Source organism: Pleurodeles waltl, chromosome 4_1 (assembly GCF_031143425.1).
Source record: "Pleurodeles waltl isolate 20211129_DDA chromosome 4_1, aPleWal1.hap1.20221129, whole genome shotgun sequence".
In the NCBI taxonomy this organism is placed as follows: Eukaryota; Metazoa; Chordata; class Amphibia; order Caudata; family Salamandridae; genus Pleurodeles; species Pleurodeles waltl.
The window spans coordinates 602,004,590-602,023,158 of NC_090442.1; the positions used below are offsets into that span (position 1 = coordinate 602,004,590).

At 42.5% G+C, this 18,569-nt stretch overlaps 1 protein-coding gene across 2 annotated transcripts in view; it reads right to left on the reverse strand.

Annotated features, from left to right (window-relative positions):
• Positions 1-18,569, reverse strand: part of SLC41A2 (solute carrier family 41 member 2) — a 325,633-nt gene that overhangs the window by 15,102 nt on the left and 291,962 nt on the right. For both annotated transcript variants that reach the window (XM_069229008.1, XM_069229009.1), the window contains exon 10: positions 11,832-11,980. In XM_069229008.1, coding sequence (XP_069085109.1) covers positions 11,832-11,980 — 149 coding nt within the window. The remainder of the gene's footprint in view (positions 1-11,831; positions 11,981-18,569) is intronic.

An 18,569-nucleotide genomic window follows, 5' to 3' on the forward strand; every position in this document is an offset into this window, starting at 1 on the left:
AAGGAGATATTTCTGGTTTTGAGTTTGGGTTGATGGCCTCTTAGAGCAGATGTTGGTTTGCAGCATATAAGGGTTTGTAGTTTTTGGTGACATTTCGTAGATGGTGCTCTTAGTGGTTACTTCACTTAGCGTGGAAGCTTCTTGACACACTTTTGTTCATGCAGACATTTATTTTCATATACACTTGGAATCCTTCTACTGTCATGCTCACATGGACGGTTATTGCTCTCAGATATTCAGGCGTCATGTCCTTGTTGCACTGTATAGGTTTGCTGCATACCAATAAAAGTTACTGAAGCTTAACATTGGTGATGCAGGTATTTCCACGTTCTCTACTGAACACAAAATCACACAGGCTGCTGAAAGCTGCTAGCGTATCTCTCTAAAGAAGATAGTAACTTGTCATAATTTCCTACTTTTGAGGTTGGCTGTCTAAGGACAGCTGGAAAAAATCTGTAGATATTCATCTCTAGAATTACACCTAGCATCACGTGCTTCCTACTACAGCGAAAACTACAAAGTGCCCACACTTTAGCTCGAATTCTAGTTCGGTGGAGCTCTAAATTCCCCAATCACAAGCGTTCTGGCACCTGGATTGTCCCGGCGCAGAAAAAACCCCACAGAAAATCTACCAAGTAAAATTGTAGTAATGGAAGGACTACATTGCAGCAAATCCAGTTCTCCAGTCTCTGCAGACCCTCTTCAATGGCACAGAGGCAGCATGCAAGCCAACCACATTGCCAGGTGATTGTCTCCCCTTCCCTTCCCCCATCCTCGCCACCCCATCCCTCATCCTCCCATCCTAGCACATATTTAAAACCAGCTGAGAACAGGTGTTACGTGGGAGTGGAGTAGTCTTATTTATTTAATTTATTTATTAACATGTGAAGTTAATTAAAACCATTACATATAAAATGACCCAAATAACATGTAACATAATTACGAGCGCCATATCCAAGTATAAAAAACATTTGAAAAGTCTTTTAAAGTGCTACTAAATGGACAGGGCAACTATATACCAAAGGCATATATTGCAGGCTTAGCATTTGTTAAGATCAAATTCTCAATTATACAATCACCTGAGCCTTTCTTGGCTCTAAACCTTTCTTCATAATGGCACTTCGGCTGCCTATTAAATTTCCATAAACAGATTCTGTCAGCTAGGTAGTGGCATGGACAGATACATTCAGTAAACAAAACATTGAAAGAGTCAAGGTGGCAAATCTGTATGCCTCCAGTAAATTGTAAAGTGCTTAGTGCCTAACAGTTTGGTAGTAGAGGCCATTGAATATAGGAGCTTACCATTTTATAAACTTTTATAGAACTCAAGAATTTAGCGTGCAATAAAACCATTAAATAGATTATTAATTAACCCTTGTGCATATTGACTAAAACGTTCGCAGTAAGCGTGGAGATTATAAAACTCCTAAATTCAAAATATTCTGTATAATAACTGCAACTATACTTGTCCCATTTCGGAAGTATATTGCTGGGCCTTCATAGTAATACCTAAAAACAGAGCAGCGAAAGGGCGTGTTGAAAAGTCACCAGTGGGCTACGAAGTACTTAGCATGCATCACTAGAAATCTCACCAGTTTACAGTTTATCTGTGAATCAGCCACATCCAAGACTTTCATTACAGCCAGCCAACAGGATCAAACACCTCGCGTAACAAAAGCAGGTTTCAGCAGTTGGAGGCAGGCTTTCCTTAGGGCCGGGCAGATGCAGATGCAGATCAGGTGAACAATGCCCTCTTTCTCAGCACCACACAGTCTACATGATGTCATACCACGATGCTTCCATGCTGGCTGATGAGCCAGTGAGGGCAGAACCCCTAGTCGTAAGGCTAGCACTTGGTGTTTCACCCATTCAACTTCTTGGAGAGAGCACAGAAGGCAAAGGTCAAAGCCTTGCATTTCCATATAATGTGTTGTTTGTGCGCTGAGAAGTTCAACTTGTTGTGTATGTTGAGGCCCAAATATTCATAATACCTAACTTCTTCTAAAGTTGTATTGTCTAGGTTGAGATTAAGGGCAGGGTCAAAGGTGTTCCAAATAGACATGGTTTTTGATTTGCCGATGTTAATTTCCAGTTTCTTAGCTAAAGCAAATGTGGCCTGTACATTGCCTGATCTCTGTAGACCCACTCTTGTGTGACTCAGAAGAATAATGTCATTGGCATTTGAGAGATGTGATATAGGTTGCGTCCCTAGCTTCAGTGAATGCGAGTTAATCTCATCTAGCTTAGGGGACAGGTCGGACATGAAAAGATAAAATGAATGCAGGGCAAGGACGTACCCTTATTTGAGGCCAATTTTTGTGGAAACCTTCCTCAATAACCTCGTACCATCTGCAAGCTTGATCTGGACCAAAGTTTTTTCATACAGCATTTCTATGGCTGGCAAGATTCTATCTTGCGGCCCTCTAGATTGCTCCATAGTAGGGATCTCTCCACGCAGTCAAAGGCGCATTTAAAATCTATAAAACATGAATGCAGCTTTTTCTTAAGGCGCCTAGATTAGTAAGCTATAACAGTTAATGCTAGTATATTAATCATAGTGCCATAAGCCTTCAGGAAACCAGTTTGATTTAGGGGGACAAGGTTGAGAGTTAGACCATTCTACCAAATCATCTAAAATTAAAGAGGCATAGTATTTAGCTTCTGAGTTAATTAGAGCGATCATTCTGAAATTGACTGGGTTAGATCGGTCAATCCCTTATATATCGCAATGATGATGGGGCCTGTCCAACTATCCAGAATAGTACTACTAAGTTCTACCTCAGTAAATAAAGTTGAGAGTGACTTGGACCAGTATTCCGGATCCGACTTGAATATAGTCTGCGCAAAGCCATCAGGGCCAGGTGCACCGTCACTGTGCCCTATCATGACCACTTGGGCTACCTTCTCCATTGTGTATCGAGGGGAATCTGACAGGTCCTGCATGTTACTTGCTTGAGGCTCCAACTGCGAGTTTACTTCGTCTGTCCGTTCTTGGTTGGTAAACATGTTAATCAAATAAACTGCCCAGCTTTCTTTGGGAATAGACAAATAACTAATAGCTCTTGACTCATGGTCGATGCCATTGACCGTAGCCCAAAAAGCCCTGGTGTTAGCTAGTTTTGAATTGAAATGTAATCTTGACCAAACATTGTCCTGCCCCTCTTTCCGCTCTAGCCATAACTGTTGTTTGTAGCTTTTTCTTAAGTGTTTTATGATCTCACATCTGGTTGTTTTGACATTTGATTTCTTAATCATTCTAAGCTCTCTCCGCATCCTCATTCTTAACATTAAGGTTTTGCCCGACAAGCTCAGTTTCTTGAAGCGCCTAGCTCAGTATGGGCCAAGATGTGGAACTGAGAGATAATAATCTAGATAAGAAAGCGGACCATGGTTCCACTGCCGACATATGGCAGCACTGGAATGCTGCTTTAGCCTTGGCGGTTAGCTTTGGCAGAGAACGATGTGACCAGATTAGGCACTTCAAGTTAATTGATCCAAGGCTAGCAGAATCTGCTGGTGCTAGCGCGTGCCTAGTTGTGATCAGTGCCAGTTCTACATGCTGGTATGAGTGGTCGTTACAAAGCGTAGTTTTGATTCTGAACTTCCTCAGTTGCAACAGCAGAGGGAGGGTCATGATAGTGTAATCGATTATAGAACCAGAGTTCAGGCTATGTGGTGTCATCTTTGGCCCTCCCATTAAGGACCCTCAAGCCCAGATGCCCTAATACGCCAGTTCCCTACCAGTGCTGTCCTGTTGCTTCTGGGGATGGGGCACCTATGATTGCACTGACCATTAAGCATTTTCTGCTGCCAGCTGCTCATCATTATCAGGAGTGTAAATTAAATTTACATTGAAGTTACCCATCACCAGAATGTCCCATGTTGGGTGAGTATCTAATTTCCGAAATCTCTTGCAGTAGTTTCTTGAGAAGCAGAACCTCTCACACTTTGCGAGGATGAGCATAGACATTAAGTGGTACGAGTGGGGCTGCTTGATGGCTGTTTTCAAAGTTGAGCTTAATAACTTGTAGATCATCAGAAAAATTTGCTAGTTATTCTGAGGTTACACATAATGCATCCGAGACGTAGGTTGCAGGCCACCACACAGTCTGTCCGACCAATTTAATTTCTTGGCGCTGACGTGGTGAAGCATATAGCCCCTTAAATGCATTGGGCTGGTTAACCTTGATTCTTGCAGCTTAACCAATTCATATCTGCCTCGGTTTACTAATGCAAAACCGTTGGTAATTACATATTTTGGACCAGCGATGTTTCAGGACAGAATATTTACAACCAGTGGCTGTTCCTTATTTGTTGCACAGTGATTCAGGGGTCAGGTTTTCCTTGAAGCATTTAATGTAGATGCTATCCACCGCCAATCTACAAGGGAGGTGTCCACAAGTTGTTCTTGCAGAAGTGGGCCCGTTGCTACCGGGTCACAAACTTGATCTAGCACAGAGTATACACGAGGAGCAAGGGGGCCATAGTCAGGCTTCAGTATGGATTCCTTCCTCTCTTGGTTCTTTGTCCAAAAGAATACCTCTGTTGGTACCTGAGAGGCAGGAAAGAATAAATGCCCTTGAGGAGCACAGGGATAATTTCTCTGTCCTTGACGTTGTCACCAGTAAAGGGAACAGATATCATTGTTTGAGCAGTTTAGAGAGAGTTATACCCCAGGATTCAAACTGTTCTTTGGCATCTAGGATCAATAAGGGTATCTCCTGGGACCTCCAAGTGGTGAGTGTTCTTTCTGGTCCAGAAGGGTCACCTCTTTGGAGGAATTTCACGGAAATTAAATCAGAGGATTCAAAGTGTTGAGGGGATGGCATCTCAGCAAACAGTCTAAGGATACTGCCTCTATTTGGTGTATGCTGTTGGACTTGCAATATATATTGTAGGGTAAGAATAACCTGCTGAGCTTCAAAATTCATACCTTCCGTAGCACAGTCGCAATTGTTGTTTTGATGCTTGACATACCTTTTCATGGGTGATAAATTTCACCATGATCTTGTCTTCTTGCTGCTCACCACAAGGAACCATGATAGGGGGGCAAGCCGACTTGTTTTGTGCTGAATGATGCTGGATGTCATCTCTGATAGCTTGTGAGTTTTGAATAGTCACCTTAGTTGAAGCTGGTCCGTGCGTTTTGTTGATGGACTGACCTCGAAGGAAGGTTGGACTTTAAAGGGAATTCATTCAATTTAACTTCTGGTTGAACAACCTGGTCGGGTCGATATGTGAGCTTTGAATTAAACCACCGTGTGTTGTCTTGGCTTGCAGGGATTGTTTGCATGAGGCTGAGGCGACCCCGTGCCCATGGCTTAGTTCCAAGTGCATCAGTCTGTTTAACACCCTCAGGTTCTATTGGTATTGTTAAAGGCACTATCTGAGAGCCCTGCAAGAACTGAACTAAATTAGACGGTTGTTGTATAGGTGACTTAGAATCTGCAGATTTAGGCCGGGTTACTCCCGGTGCTGCAGAGAGTTCCTGGCTCACTAGATCTCTTTTAGAAAGACAGGTCAGCCTGCACCACTATCAGTGGCTTCAAGACTGGTAGACGTGGGGGATGTGACTCTCCCGATCTGAGTGCTGCCTGATTTGGATGGGAGGGGGAAACTGTCTGTAGAATGCTGTCACCAGCGGACTGTGCAGTTAACATTTGTTGTTGGAGTCTGTAAGGATTCGAAATCCATGGGCTTTTGGAGTTTCCTTGCTTACGAGGTGTGCTGCTGCTTCGATTTAGCCACAAATATGGAGTAAAAGTTGCTACCATAGTCACCATGCCTGGTGTTCTTCCTTGCCTTCCTGGCACATTTCCTCCGTCTTTTAGTTTAAACCTCAGGCATGGTCATGCAAGGTTCTGCCACCTGAGATAGTGAGGGGACTGCAGGTTGAATAGTCCGCTCACTTGTTGTATTAATCCCTGGGGTTCCGTAGGAGTCTGGTGTTACTGAGGCAGTTCATTGATCTTTAAATTTAAGTCTTGAACTGGCTGAAGTTGATGCCAGCTGATCAACCGGGTTTACGGCCACTTGCACAGAGATGCACCGTCAAGTTTAAATTGGTTGCAGCCAGATTGGGCAGTTTGGGCAGTTTTATTGCTAGTTCTACTTCGCCCAGAATGTTTGTTAGAATGGCTGGCAGAGTACTCAGTTTATCAATGACTGGTCCAAATTTGTAGGCATCTTGTTGGAGCTGTTCTGTTGGAGCCTTGACAGTAGATGACAAATGAGTTAGCTTATCCAATTTAGCATTGATGCCTGCAATGTGCATTGCCATGATGTTCATTAGGTCAATCTGAAGGTCTAATTTGTCTGATTGCATATTTAATGCTGTAATTGAAGATTGCAGCGCGCTTAAAGAAGAGTGCAGCCAGGAGAGCTCCCCCGCCATGGCCTTGTCTAGCATCCACTAAGTTGACTGTGTATGGGAGAATCACTACTGCTACTATTCACATGAACCCTGAGACTACACCCATTCTTCCCCTTGGAGGTACTGCCCTCGTCAGGATGGGCATCACACATGCCGCTTGAGATTTCTATTATCGAAGGACCTGCCATATTTGATGTTAACGTGGTAATACAATGGACTTCCTTTGGCCGTCAAGGTGTTTGAGTGTGGTCTCGCAAGGGTGTACACAACACATTAGTGTTAGGCATATTAAACGTTTTCAACTCCAGAGCTTGCACTAGATCCTCATCACTCGTTATGGAGATTGAATGTAGCCAGGAGTCCTCCATCTCACCACTGGCAATAACAACACTGTTACTTACTGTGTTTCCCTGTTTTATGCCCGATGTAACTGAGCTTTGAAGCAACCTCGGCGCTGAGTGCCGGTGAGCTGAATTGGATAACAAAACCCTAGTTTCCTTAGTCTGATCTTTTTGGTCAGTGAGTGGTTGTGGTTCTCTGGTTCTTATGAACTGTCTATATGAACCATGACTTTAGTCGTGCCCGATTTGGCATACTGCTGTGGAATGTAATCGCTTGGTTCTTGAGGCAGATGTAATTGCTGACTGTTGGTTGAGTGAACCATGGCCTTAATAATAACAGTGTTGGCCTGCTGTTTGGCATTTTGGGCCATGCTTTTGCTAGACTCCCCTCACGTTCGATACAGATCTGGAGGATGGTCAGGACATGATTCCAAATGAGTCAGAGAAGAGGCTAGCTTTAAAGGAGCAAGAGGGGTCGGAAGGCCCTTGATCTCTTCAGTTTTTGAGTATATAACAGCAGATGGAACCCGTTAAGAATGTAAACTTGCCTGTGCTACCTGGGTTCGTGAAAAATGCTTGAAAAGGGATGATTAGTGGCGTAAGTTGTTCAAGCTTACCCCTATGGACTTCTGATCCATTGACCTTCATTTTCTTTTGCACCTTCTTTTGACATCATGATCGTTGTCAGCCACTGGGCCGCTGGCCTTGGCGAGTTTGGGTGTGTCCCAACAGTGGCGGTGGGGGGGGAGGGGCAAAAATGAATCAGAGGTTGGTAAAAGGGCAATTGTGAGTCTGGATCGCCTTCAAAGTTCTTCTTCGACTTCAGCTCCACGAGCGACAATTGAAAGTCCCTGGCCCAACTGCACAGTCTTACCACCCGGCCTTCAGACCTACTGCAGCATGTACCAGCAATGTGGGATTTTTAATAGAAGGAGCGGGGCACGCAGGGGCGGTGAAAGGGCCATGCCGGGATCACTCACAAGCTGCACCCAGACCTAGCAAGACGGCTTCCGTGAGGACCCAGAGCTCGCAATCTGTGGCTGTTTGCTATGACAGCCACGCTCACTGTCTGTCAAGGAAACTTCGTTCCGCCCCACTGCACAGATAGGAGAGGAGATCGAGAGCACTTCCACCATGTGATTGCTGCACTGCTGTTTGTTGCAGTTTGTCGCTCGCATGCTGCTATAATGCTGCTGTATTGCTGTTATGTTGCAACTGAATTGAACTGACGAAGCTACCTGGCTGCTGCCGACTGACTGACTAATTAGCTACTGGCTAACTACTACATTTCAGGATCAGTCCCATAGAAGTTATCTGAAGCTATGAGAAATTATGACAAGTTATAAAAGCCGAGATGCGCTCTGGATCGAGGGACACTCAGGGGGGAGCCTACACCTGGGCGTAAACAGTCTACTGCAGCCGCCATTACCAACGTGAGCCTTCCGCCACTATGTGCATCTGCACCCGCAGCTCACCAGGGACCTGAAGACTTTTCGGCGGACTCAGCGGGCACCTCACCTACAATGATCCCTACACAGGACCGGGACCAGGCCTGCATTGTACTTTGTGCCGCACCACTCCTTTGTGCTGTGCGGCTCCTACCGCTCCTTTTCAGCAGGCACAGCAGGGCTCCACCACCTTGGCTTCTACTTCCACTTCTGGTTCAGAATCGACAGTGACAGCCGATATAATAGGAGTGAAATAGGAGTAGTCCTTTTTTTCAATGTTTCACTGTTAAATGGGAGTGTTAATCCCCATGGAATAGAGAATACGGAGTGAAATTGTGCCAGGATCCACACTGTTATTCCCATTCAACGGGGAGTAACTCATCATTACAGGAATTCCATATGGAAATTTCAGGCGTATCAACCATTGTGGGCACCTGAAATTTTGTCATTGGATTCCACATCATGCGTAATCTGGCCGAACCTGGTGACTGTTCAGGTTTCTGCACGTGCAGACTATCCCTAACCCATTTCATATAATTGAGGATCATAAAGGGAACATATTAGTCTTCTTCAGTTGTCATCAATGTGAGGTCTAAAAGTCCCAAGTCTTATCTCAGTAAACATAATATGACCTTGAAAATACAAATGCTCCTTCTCTTGTATACCCAGGATAAGGTGCACAGTAACTGTAGTTATTGCTTTGGGATAAAGGGTGTTCCACATCCCAAAATGATCACCCAGACAGAAGCCCATGTTTTAAATCATCTGTAGGTTCGCCTTTCATAAGAAAAGTGATGCATTGCAGGTCTTCATGTAAACTGAAGGCGTACTGTTCAGTCACAGTGTACAAGATGAGAAGGCAATTTCCTCCTCAGACAGGAAACCTTCAAATACATAAGATAGTTTCCCCAAGGTACTTTTGTAACACTGCAGTGCTGTTCTGACTTGGATTGTAGGTCTTAGTGGTAGCTTTGTGCTAAGATTTGTGCAGTAAATAAATATACAGAGAACTTAAAAGGGCTCATGATAGTCCCATTATATTTTCTCAAGGTATGCAATAAATGGTGCATCAGCTGTCCTGATCCACAAACATCTTCATATGTAACAGTTTTGTCTTAGTTTTGAAAGGTCATTACTATTTCATAATCCATAACCCATAAGTATGAGTATCACCAATTTTTACATGAACATTTGAAAATTATATATGGCGCTTTTCCATTCAGAAGCACTGTACACAGCATCATGGCACTACATCATCTCATTGTTGAAAGATAATTATACAGATTGGTGATCAATGGGGCAATTCAATAACATTTTAAATATCAGATGCATACAAGGGAGACTATCATGTTCCATAGTTTCCAAGAGAGAGGAGGAGTCATTTAGGGAGAAAATAATGCAACTGTGGTAGTAATTTAAATGGAAAGAGATGAGTGGGACCAGGCTTGAGGCCAGATGAGGACCTAGAGACTAAAAAGGAGCATTTAGAGATAGGGAGACGACAATCCAATCAGTTCACTGCTGATTTAAAAGGCGGGTAATTAGCTAGGTGGGTTGGTTAATCATGCCAAAAGCAGCTGTGAGACATTAACGATTAGATCAGTGCCTTGAGACCCTCACAGGTGAGTAGTGTGCTTTACAAATGCTTTGATTGATTGACTGATTGAAGGATAGAGGTTACAGTTGTCTGTGATTTTGTGATGGTTACGATGGACTTTGAGGGGAAGCTATTAACACTCTCTGAAAACACGCTTGGCAAAGTGGAGGTGGGAAAACCTACACTGTAAGACTTTTGGTTCGGTGAAATACAACAGGTTACAGAACAAATTTATAGCATTGTGGGCATACACCAGGGAGGAGATTGTGAATGAATTAGAAAAATACACTGGAGGACACAAAAGGCTTGATGATTTGGGTAGAATTTGTCGAAGGGAGTTAAAAAGTGTTCAGGGTAGATTAACCAAGAAGAGTGTGAGGATATGTTTGGTAGAGGATGGCAAAGTGGTTACATGAGAAGTGAAAAGGAAGTTGGTCGCGGAGATTTCACAAAAAGAAACTTCTTGAGGTACTCTAATTGAGAGAGACTTTGTAGTTGTACAGGGAAGCAGTGTTCTAATCTAATTGAGGGAGACTGTGTTGTTGTGCAGGGAAGCAAAGTTGTTTACTAACTTTCAGAGTGAGTTGATGGGTGGGCCGAGATGAGGTAACATAATTCAGCAAAGACCTTAACACTGACATCAAAGTGCAGTGCTAAAGTCTTGGTAGTCCCCTAATTCAATGAGGAAAGGTGGGTTAACAGAGCACATGATCACACATGTTGCATTGCTTGTATGGACGCTCCATTAATAGGATGGGACACCCATTTACAATTATCCAGTGTGCACAAACATATGCTGATACAAAAAACTAATGAGTTGACAAAATCTTATGAGAAACCAAGAGATTCAACTCTGGGAAAGCATCCTATTAAGCCTTCTCTGGTGCATCAACAGCATGGAACTCAGAATGCTAATTTATCTTACAATAAATCAGAAAACTCTTCTGTTCAATCTTAATCTAATTTATTGAATCCCCATAATCAGTGGACCTTTGCTTTAAGTATTCATCCCTGCCCTTCATTCTCATCTATACTTCATTTGTCAGACTGTTTCTTTACTAACAGTTTTATCTCCTTACCCACCCCTCCTGACATACCAACTGAGCTTAAGCAGAACAATCAGTTTATTAAATGGCATGATCCCCGACATCTGCTGGACCCAAGGCTCAATTCTGTTATACATACCTAATTTGACTTGACTTTCCACAAGTACCCACCTATGCCATTATTAGTCTGTTCATTATTTCATGATTCTCTTACAATTATTTGCACCACCTCTTTACAATCTCTGCTGTCACAGTACTCCCAGCAAATGTTCCTGCAGTAAATAAAATTGCTTAGCAAGTTCAATCTCTATGTGTGTTTGAGGTGTACATCTGCTGGGAACTGGAGTATACAGTGATCACTCCTTCCCCTGTCCGCATCATTTCAGGTCAACATTGGTAGGTGTAGAAATGTTGCTTTGTGAGATGTGAGCCATTTTCTATGCAAATGGCTACTAGATTCTACCAAGGCTATCCAACTCTGAAAGGGCAATGTAACACTGGACATACACTGAGCCAGAAGTTTTCACCCCAAGCTGATATAATACACAATACTTAAGTGATGCTGATGATAACTGAAATGTATTAGTTCTCTAGGTTGTGATAAAATAAAAACTGAAGCAAGTACACTGTGGGACATACAGGCAATCTAACTAATTTTACATTGACAATATTGTGTCTAGTTAGATACCTGTGATCAAGAGTTGCAAGCCTCAGGCTTTACCCTACATTTAACGATTCAGGTAAGTAGGTGCCTTAGCTGAAAAAGTAAATGCCTTATCCTTCCTTACTTATAAAGGAGGCCAGTATTAGTAAGCAGAAAAAATATTTACAATGTACTATTTTCTTTCCATTCTTTAACAACTCTAGTTAAGCAATAACTTGAGCATTCTAGTGTATCAAGCTCATCTTTTGAGAAGGATTCTCCAAGAAAGTCCACTAAGTTGTCAAAACCTGGTCTGTATATCCCACTTCCTGTGAAATGCACATGTACATTACACGTCAGATTTACGAAATCCAGTTCCTTACCTGTAGAAGAGCAGCAAACAAGAATACTGCTATAAATATTGGGGTCAAGGAAGTATGACCACTTTTCATTAAATGAATGGTATATAAAAATATTAAATGTCCAGGTATAACAAACAGCAAGAGAACTTGAGCTGATTTGTTATTCACACCTAAAAAAGAAAAACACAAGTTTTCAGACTGGCATTCACTTAGGGTCAAGAAAATAAGGGTAACTGTAGCGAAACTCATACATGCAAACAATTTAATTGTACTCTGGGTCAAGACTTCCCCTTGGGTCCATCTGCAAAGGTAAGTGGCAGGGTGAATACCACCAATATTTACTTGGGATGTATACTTTAAAAATCATATTTTGATAAGTGAATATTCAAATCAGAGTAGGTCTATCAAACACTAACAGCATGATTTTTTAAATATATGGGTGTTTTAAGTTTTACCCATGATGCACTTTCTCCATTATTATTTGTAAACCATGCAAATAAAACTGAATTTAAACATCCATTTATAACCAGTTTTAGTAAAACACATTAATTATAAAAACAAACTAAAACCAACCAAGACAAATAAAAAAAAATCCAATAATCTAATAACACAGTTGGGCTCAATCTAACACTGACGATATAAACTGCTTTAAAGACCGCTATATACCAGAACACTTGAATCGTGGGTGTCAGTATATTCTACTCTGAAGAAATCAAGTGGGCCGGCTCAATACAGCAAGTTACACGTTTTTACGCATATGCAAAAGAAGTGACAGTCTTTAATAGTTAAGAAGTCAATATCATGTCCTAAATTTTGCAAATAACACTGAAAGGTTGGGAAAGTGACCTTAGGAATCACAGGTAACTCCGAATGGGTGAAAAGCAACTTATCCCTTTCATAAACTTATGTTAAGGAATTTCTCAATCACAATTGTTTTTTCACCAGCAGGGGGCAACATATGTCCTAGGAACAGCAACTGACTTGTAGTAGGCAATACATTTATCGCCGAAACATGTTGATGAACTAGTCATGCAAGATCCACCAATCAATTTGCTTTGTTTTAATAATATAAAGAGGCATGAATATAGTCAATTACGCCATCCTCCATTTTTTATCTGATCTTAAAGGCAACATCTCCACAACACCAGGAAACACCAAAAACTATTGAGACAAACGGAAATAGTAACTCCTTAGCATAATTCATTTCATAGACCATTGAAGAAATTGGGACAATTATTTAACTGCAGAGGATGCTCTTCAGTGTTAGAGGTTGTAAAACTATGAAGAAGCATGCCAGTGTGTGGGGGAGGGGAGGTTTTCCTCCTGTGGGACTATTAAGTCACAGAATAGATTTTGTAATATAATTTAATGGAAATAAAGTAAGTAGCTGATGTAAAAATATTTAGCACAGTGCCATACTTTTGTATGGGGAGTGACGGTGAGTTTTCCACCATGCACAATTCACTCATAAAATTTGAAGAGAGTGCTCCAAGCTTCATGCGGCGAATGTTGGGGGGACGTTTGCCCCCATTACTAGGTCAGAACTAAAGAAGATATGATTGCAATTGGATTGAACTTGTCACCTAGTTTTAGTGGTCCACCAAGTGTAGCTGCCAGGATGCACGTGGAGCTTGGTATAGGGCAGTGGTTCCCAACCTGTGGTCCGGGGACCCCTCGGGGTCCGGGAAGCCTCCTCAGGGGGTCCGCGACTGCTTAGAAAATTAAATAATATTAATTGATTAGGTCCCTAGCTTGCAGTAATGACTCAGTGAGGGGTCCCCAAATTCAAATTATGATTCAGTGGGGGTCCTCGGGTTCCAGTAGTGATAAAGTGGTGGTCCACAGAAGTTGAAAGGTTGGGAACCACTGGTATAGGGCATTTCACTAAGCAGTATGACAGTAGTCAGCACATGCGCAGTGCGTTTTGCTTGCTTGACGCCCAGAGAGTTGGCATTCCAGGTGACGCATTGACTCTACACTTGCTCGCTGCGCCGAGAACGGGCGGCTGCCGCGATCGTGAAATGCGGCCGCACGCGGAGAATTTGCAGCTCCCCACCGTGGGTGGTTTCCTCATCCTCGAGGGCAGCAGTCCCGGGGAACCATCAGCAGCATCCCGGGAGTTCCGGGAGGGTCACAAACGAGCTGCAGGGATCAGAGACGGCACCATGGAAGCTGCCGAAGGAAGTAATTTCCCCTTATTGGGAGCTGAGGAGCAGCGTGTAGTGGCCGCAAACATGGCGAATCGCGACTCCCAGTCTGGGGTTGATGCCTCGTCCCGCCGTGGGACCCACCGGCTTGGAGGCCGCAGAAGAGTGCCGGCGGTGACCCCAGCAGGTCAACGCAGAACAACACGCGGCACGCCATAAGTTGCAAGTGCGGTAAGCTGTGGGTGGAGTGAGCCACGGCCCCTAGCACTTCTCTTCCCCGCTGAGGACCGGGGCCTGGTCCATTGCCCCGCCGCAGGACTTATCTACCCTTTGCCGGCCACTTGTTTCCCACTTGCTTACATCAACCTTCTCATCTTCGGAGTGTTGGGGCAGGCGCCCCTTTTCCTGGCCAGGCGGCCAAGTTGTGCGCTGTGCTCAGGGGGCTCCAGATACTTTTCAAACTGCATCTGACCCCCCCCCCCCCCCCCCAGGCTTGTTTGGTGAGAGCAGCACCACCAAATGCCCAGGGAGGTCACAAAGACGCTGCAGGGTGTTGCGATGCTCGCGCACAGTGCTTCGCGCACAGTGTGTTTACACTGGGCACGAGCATCGCTAGGCAACGGGAGTTGGACGGAGGTTGAGGAAAGACAGTTGCGAAGACGAGCGCTTCGGATTTCCTGTATCGGGGTCGCATTTAACGTTACAATAAAAGCTTGTAAATCACATGAATTTCGTAACGTTTATTCATCACAACAAAATTGGCGACGAGTTATTAGCGACCCCGAGGAAGAACCCACACGTCCAGCAAGCAAATGTCTTCACAGCTTGAGGCAGGATTCAAAGGAAGTTGTAGGATTTGATATTTTCGTGCTGTTTTCAACAGGACTTGGTGATTGATGTAGCGGTAGGATTAAGACTTTGTTTATCAGTTGTTTTGTGCCAAGTAAACCAGACTGAAAATGTCTACACGCCGCATCTTACGTTTTCAGATTGTCTGACAGTGTCAAGCAAACAAGTCTCTTGTGCTCTTGCGCAGGGCCTGCGCACGTTGATTATTATTTTTTTTTTCTCGTAAGTCCATCATTTTTTCAAACTTAGCGAACTTGCTGGATTAATATTTTCTCCTTTCCAAGGAAATATTTGTTGTAAAGTTATTTCATCATAATTTTTGGTCATGGCTTCTGGAAATGCATGGAATCTTAGCGCTCCTGAGCCATTCTTGCCAAAAGATGGAGAAGCTACTCTAAGATGGGAGGACTGGCGAGAATATTTTGTAAACTACATTTCAACTTTTGAAGATGAAGAAGAACTTACTCCAGAAAAGAAGAAGAAAATTCTTTTACACTGTTTAGGTGCAAAGGGTTTGAAAATTTACAACAGTATTAACAAAAAGATTAGAGCACCTGAGCAAGGAGATGTTTTTAGCCATGCTCTTGAAGATCTCACAGAGTATTTTAGACCTGCCATGTGCGTAGCTGTTGACCGATTTAAATTTTATCATAGGAAGCAACAATTTGAGGAATCTGTAGATGATTACGTTGCTGCACTCAAGAATTTGGCTTTGTCATGCAAGTTTGGTAATCTTCATGACGAACTCATTAGAGACCAAATTATAATGCACACTGCCAATCCACATATCCAAGAGAAACTTTGGTCTAGAGGGGAAGCACCGTTACGAGAGGTTATTGACATGGTCAAAAGCGCTGAACTCACTGGAAGATGCGCAAAGGCTGTTCTGCGCAGTGAGGAAAAATCATTTTCAAAGTTGGAAGACAATGCTACTATTGCCATAGTCAAGAAAAACAATGAATTATCGTCTAAGAGAGTCCATTTTTATCAAGGGGAGAAAGATAATTCATTCATGAAAGACAAAAAATTTTGTTTCAGATGTGGCAGCAAATCTCATCTGGCAAATGATAGGAAATGTCCGGCTCGGAATCAGAAGTGCTCAAACTGTGGTGTTTTGGGACATTTTGCCAAAGTGTGTCGCAGAAGGAAATTTGGTGGGGGTGACGCAAGTGTTAAATGTGTGAGGGAATGTGACAGCGGTTCATCGGAGGAGTCTGATTCTAATTTATGCATTCTTAATGTTGATGATAAGGTACAGAATGTTAAAAACAACATGAGTAGACCCTTATGCCATGTTACGATTGCTGGCATTGATATTTCGGTTGTTGCGGATTCTGGTTCTCCCTACACTATTCTGAATGAGGAGATTTGGCAACAATATTTTGAACCTTTTTTAGGTAATTGCTTTGAAAAAACTGACATTTCTCCAAAAACATTCACGGGTGAACCTATTAGAATGGTGGGTTACAGAAATTTGCTAATTGAATTTAAACGCAAACAAGCGTACTGCAAGGTGTATGTAGCGGTTTCTGGGCCGTCCGTACTGGGTTGGAAGGACCAAGGAATGTTGGGTATTATTTTGAACCCCAGTAGTAGTACACCTGTGTCTATTGTACAACATACCGAAGATTTATCAGGAAATATTGCAAAAAAATTCCCCAATGTCTTTTCTGGCCAAATTGGAAAACTAAAGGGTTTCCAACATAAAATACAAATGAAAGCTAATTCCACACCTTGTATTCACAAAGTCAGAAACATACCTGTTTCTGTGAGGGACCAAGTAGAAGAAGAACTTAAAAAACTTCAGTCAGACGGCATTATCGAACCCGTGGAATCCGCAGAATGGGTCGCACCTTTAGTTGTAGTTAAAAAAAAAAATGGCAATTTGAGACTCTGTGTGGATCTCAGAGATCTTAACAAGAATATTTTAATTGATCAATTTCCTTTGCCAAAAATAAACGAAATGTTAACTCGCACTAAAGGTATTAGATGGTTTTCTAGTATTGATCTTAAAGCTGCTTACCATCAGGTGCCTTTACATGCTGATAGTAGAAGTTTAACAACTTTTGTGACACCTGTTGGTTGTTACAGATTTAAAAGAGTACCTTTTGGGTTGGCTTCTGCAGCAGCTATGTTTCAGAGGTTAATGCACAAGGTATTATCGGACATAAAGGATGTACTGATTTTTCAGGACGACATTTTGATAATGGGGAAGGACAGAAATGAACATGATCGTAATTTAGATATTGTTTTGCATAGACTGAGCACACACGGTTTGACAGCAGAAATTGAAAAATGTAGATTTGCATTTAACAAAATTGATTATTTAGGTCATGAAATTTCAGATGCTGGTATTAAACCCAAATTGGAATTAGTTAATGCTGTCAAAAATGCCCCAAGACCTCAATCTAAAGATGATTTGCGAGCTTTCTTAGGATTGGCTGAATTTTACGCCAAATTCGTCCACAATTTCTCAGAAAAAACATATATTCTGCGTCAACTTCTTAAAACTAATGTTAAGTTTGTGTGGAGTGAGGCATGTGATGAAGCATGTGAGGTAATAAAGAATGATGTGGCTTATGCTCCACCACTTCATGGTTTTGACCCCATGTTGCAAAGTGTGGTCACAACGGATGCCAGTTCTAAAGGCATAGGTGCAACGTTATCCCAGATCGATGAAAAGGGAGTTGAATGGACCATAGCTTTTGCCTCGCGTTCGATTACACCGACTGAGGAAAGGTATTCTGTGATCGAGCGTGAGACACTTGCATGTGTTTGGGGTTTGGAACATTTCAGACAGTTCATTTGGGGTTTTCATGTGTTGTTAAGATGTGACCACAAACCGCTCACTAAAGTGTTGACAACAAAAGGGTTAATTTCAGCGTCACCACGTATAGCTCGTTTGTCGGTTAGACTTTTAGATTTCAATTACAGTGTACAATATGTTCCGGGAGTCAAAAATGTGGTGGCAGATTTTTTAAGCAGGATGCCTTTACCTGTTGTGTGTGATGAAGATACGGATATTGAACAGTTTACAGTAGCCAATGTGTTAACTGATTGTCCAGGTATTACCAAAGAGGATTGGGAACAAGCTCAATCTCAAGATAACATCTTTGGTGTGGTTAGCAGATATATCAAGAATGGATGGCCTAATAAACATTTGTTAGATCATAGTATGCGTGTGTTTTGGGAACTGAGACATGAACTTTCTCTGGAAGGTGGTCTAATTTTTAGGAATGGCAGGGTTATTCCCCCAACATCTATAAGAAATAAGATTATTGATATATGTCACGAAGGTCATCTTGGAATTGGTAAAACCAAATACAAAATTAAGTGTACTTATTGGTGGCCAGGTTTGGACTCAGACATTGAAAGAAAAGTTAGAGACTGCTATGCATGTAATTCATCTGACAAGACTCAGGTAACATTAAAACCACCTCTCCATCCTATTCCGTGTCCAGATGGACCTTGGGAAAGGATAGGCATAGATATTGCAGGGCCAGTAATGTACAATGATAAACAAAAGTATTTTTTAGTTTTGGTTGATCATTTTTCTAAATGGCCAGAGATTGAGATTGTTAATAGGGCTGATGTGGATTCAGTTGTACACTTCCTGGACAAGGTGTTTCTGAAAGAGGGTTTACCTAAGTGTATAGTAAGCGACAATGGACCTCAATTTATGTCTCGCATTTTCAAAGATTTTGTACAGGGGAAAGGTATTGTACATAATACTACGGCTTTATATCATCCGGCAGGAAACGGT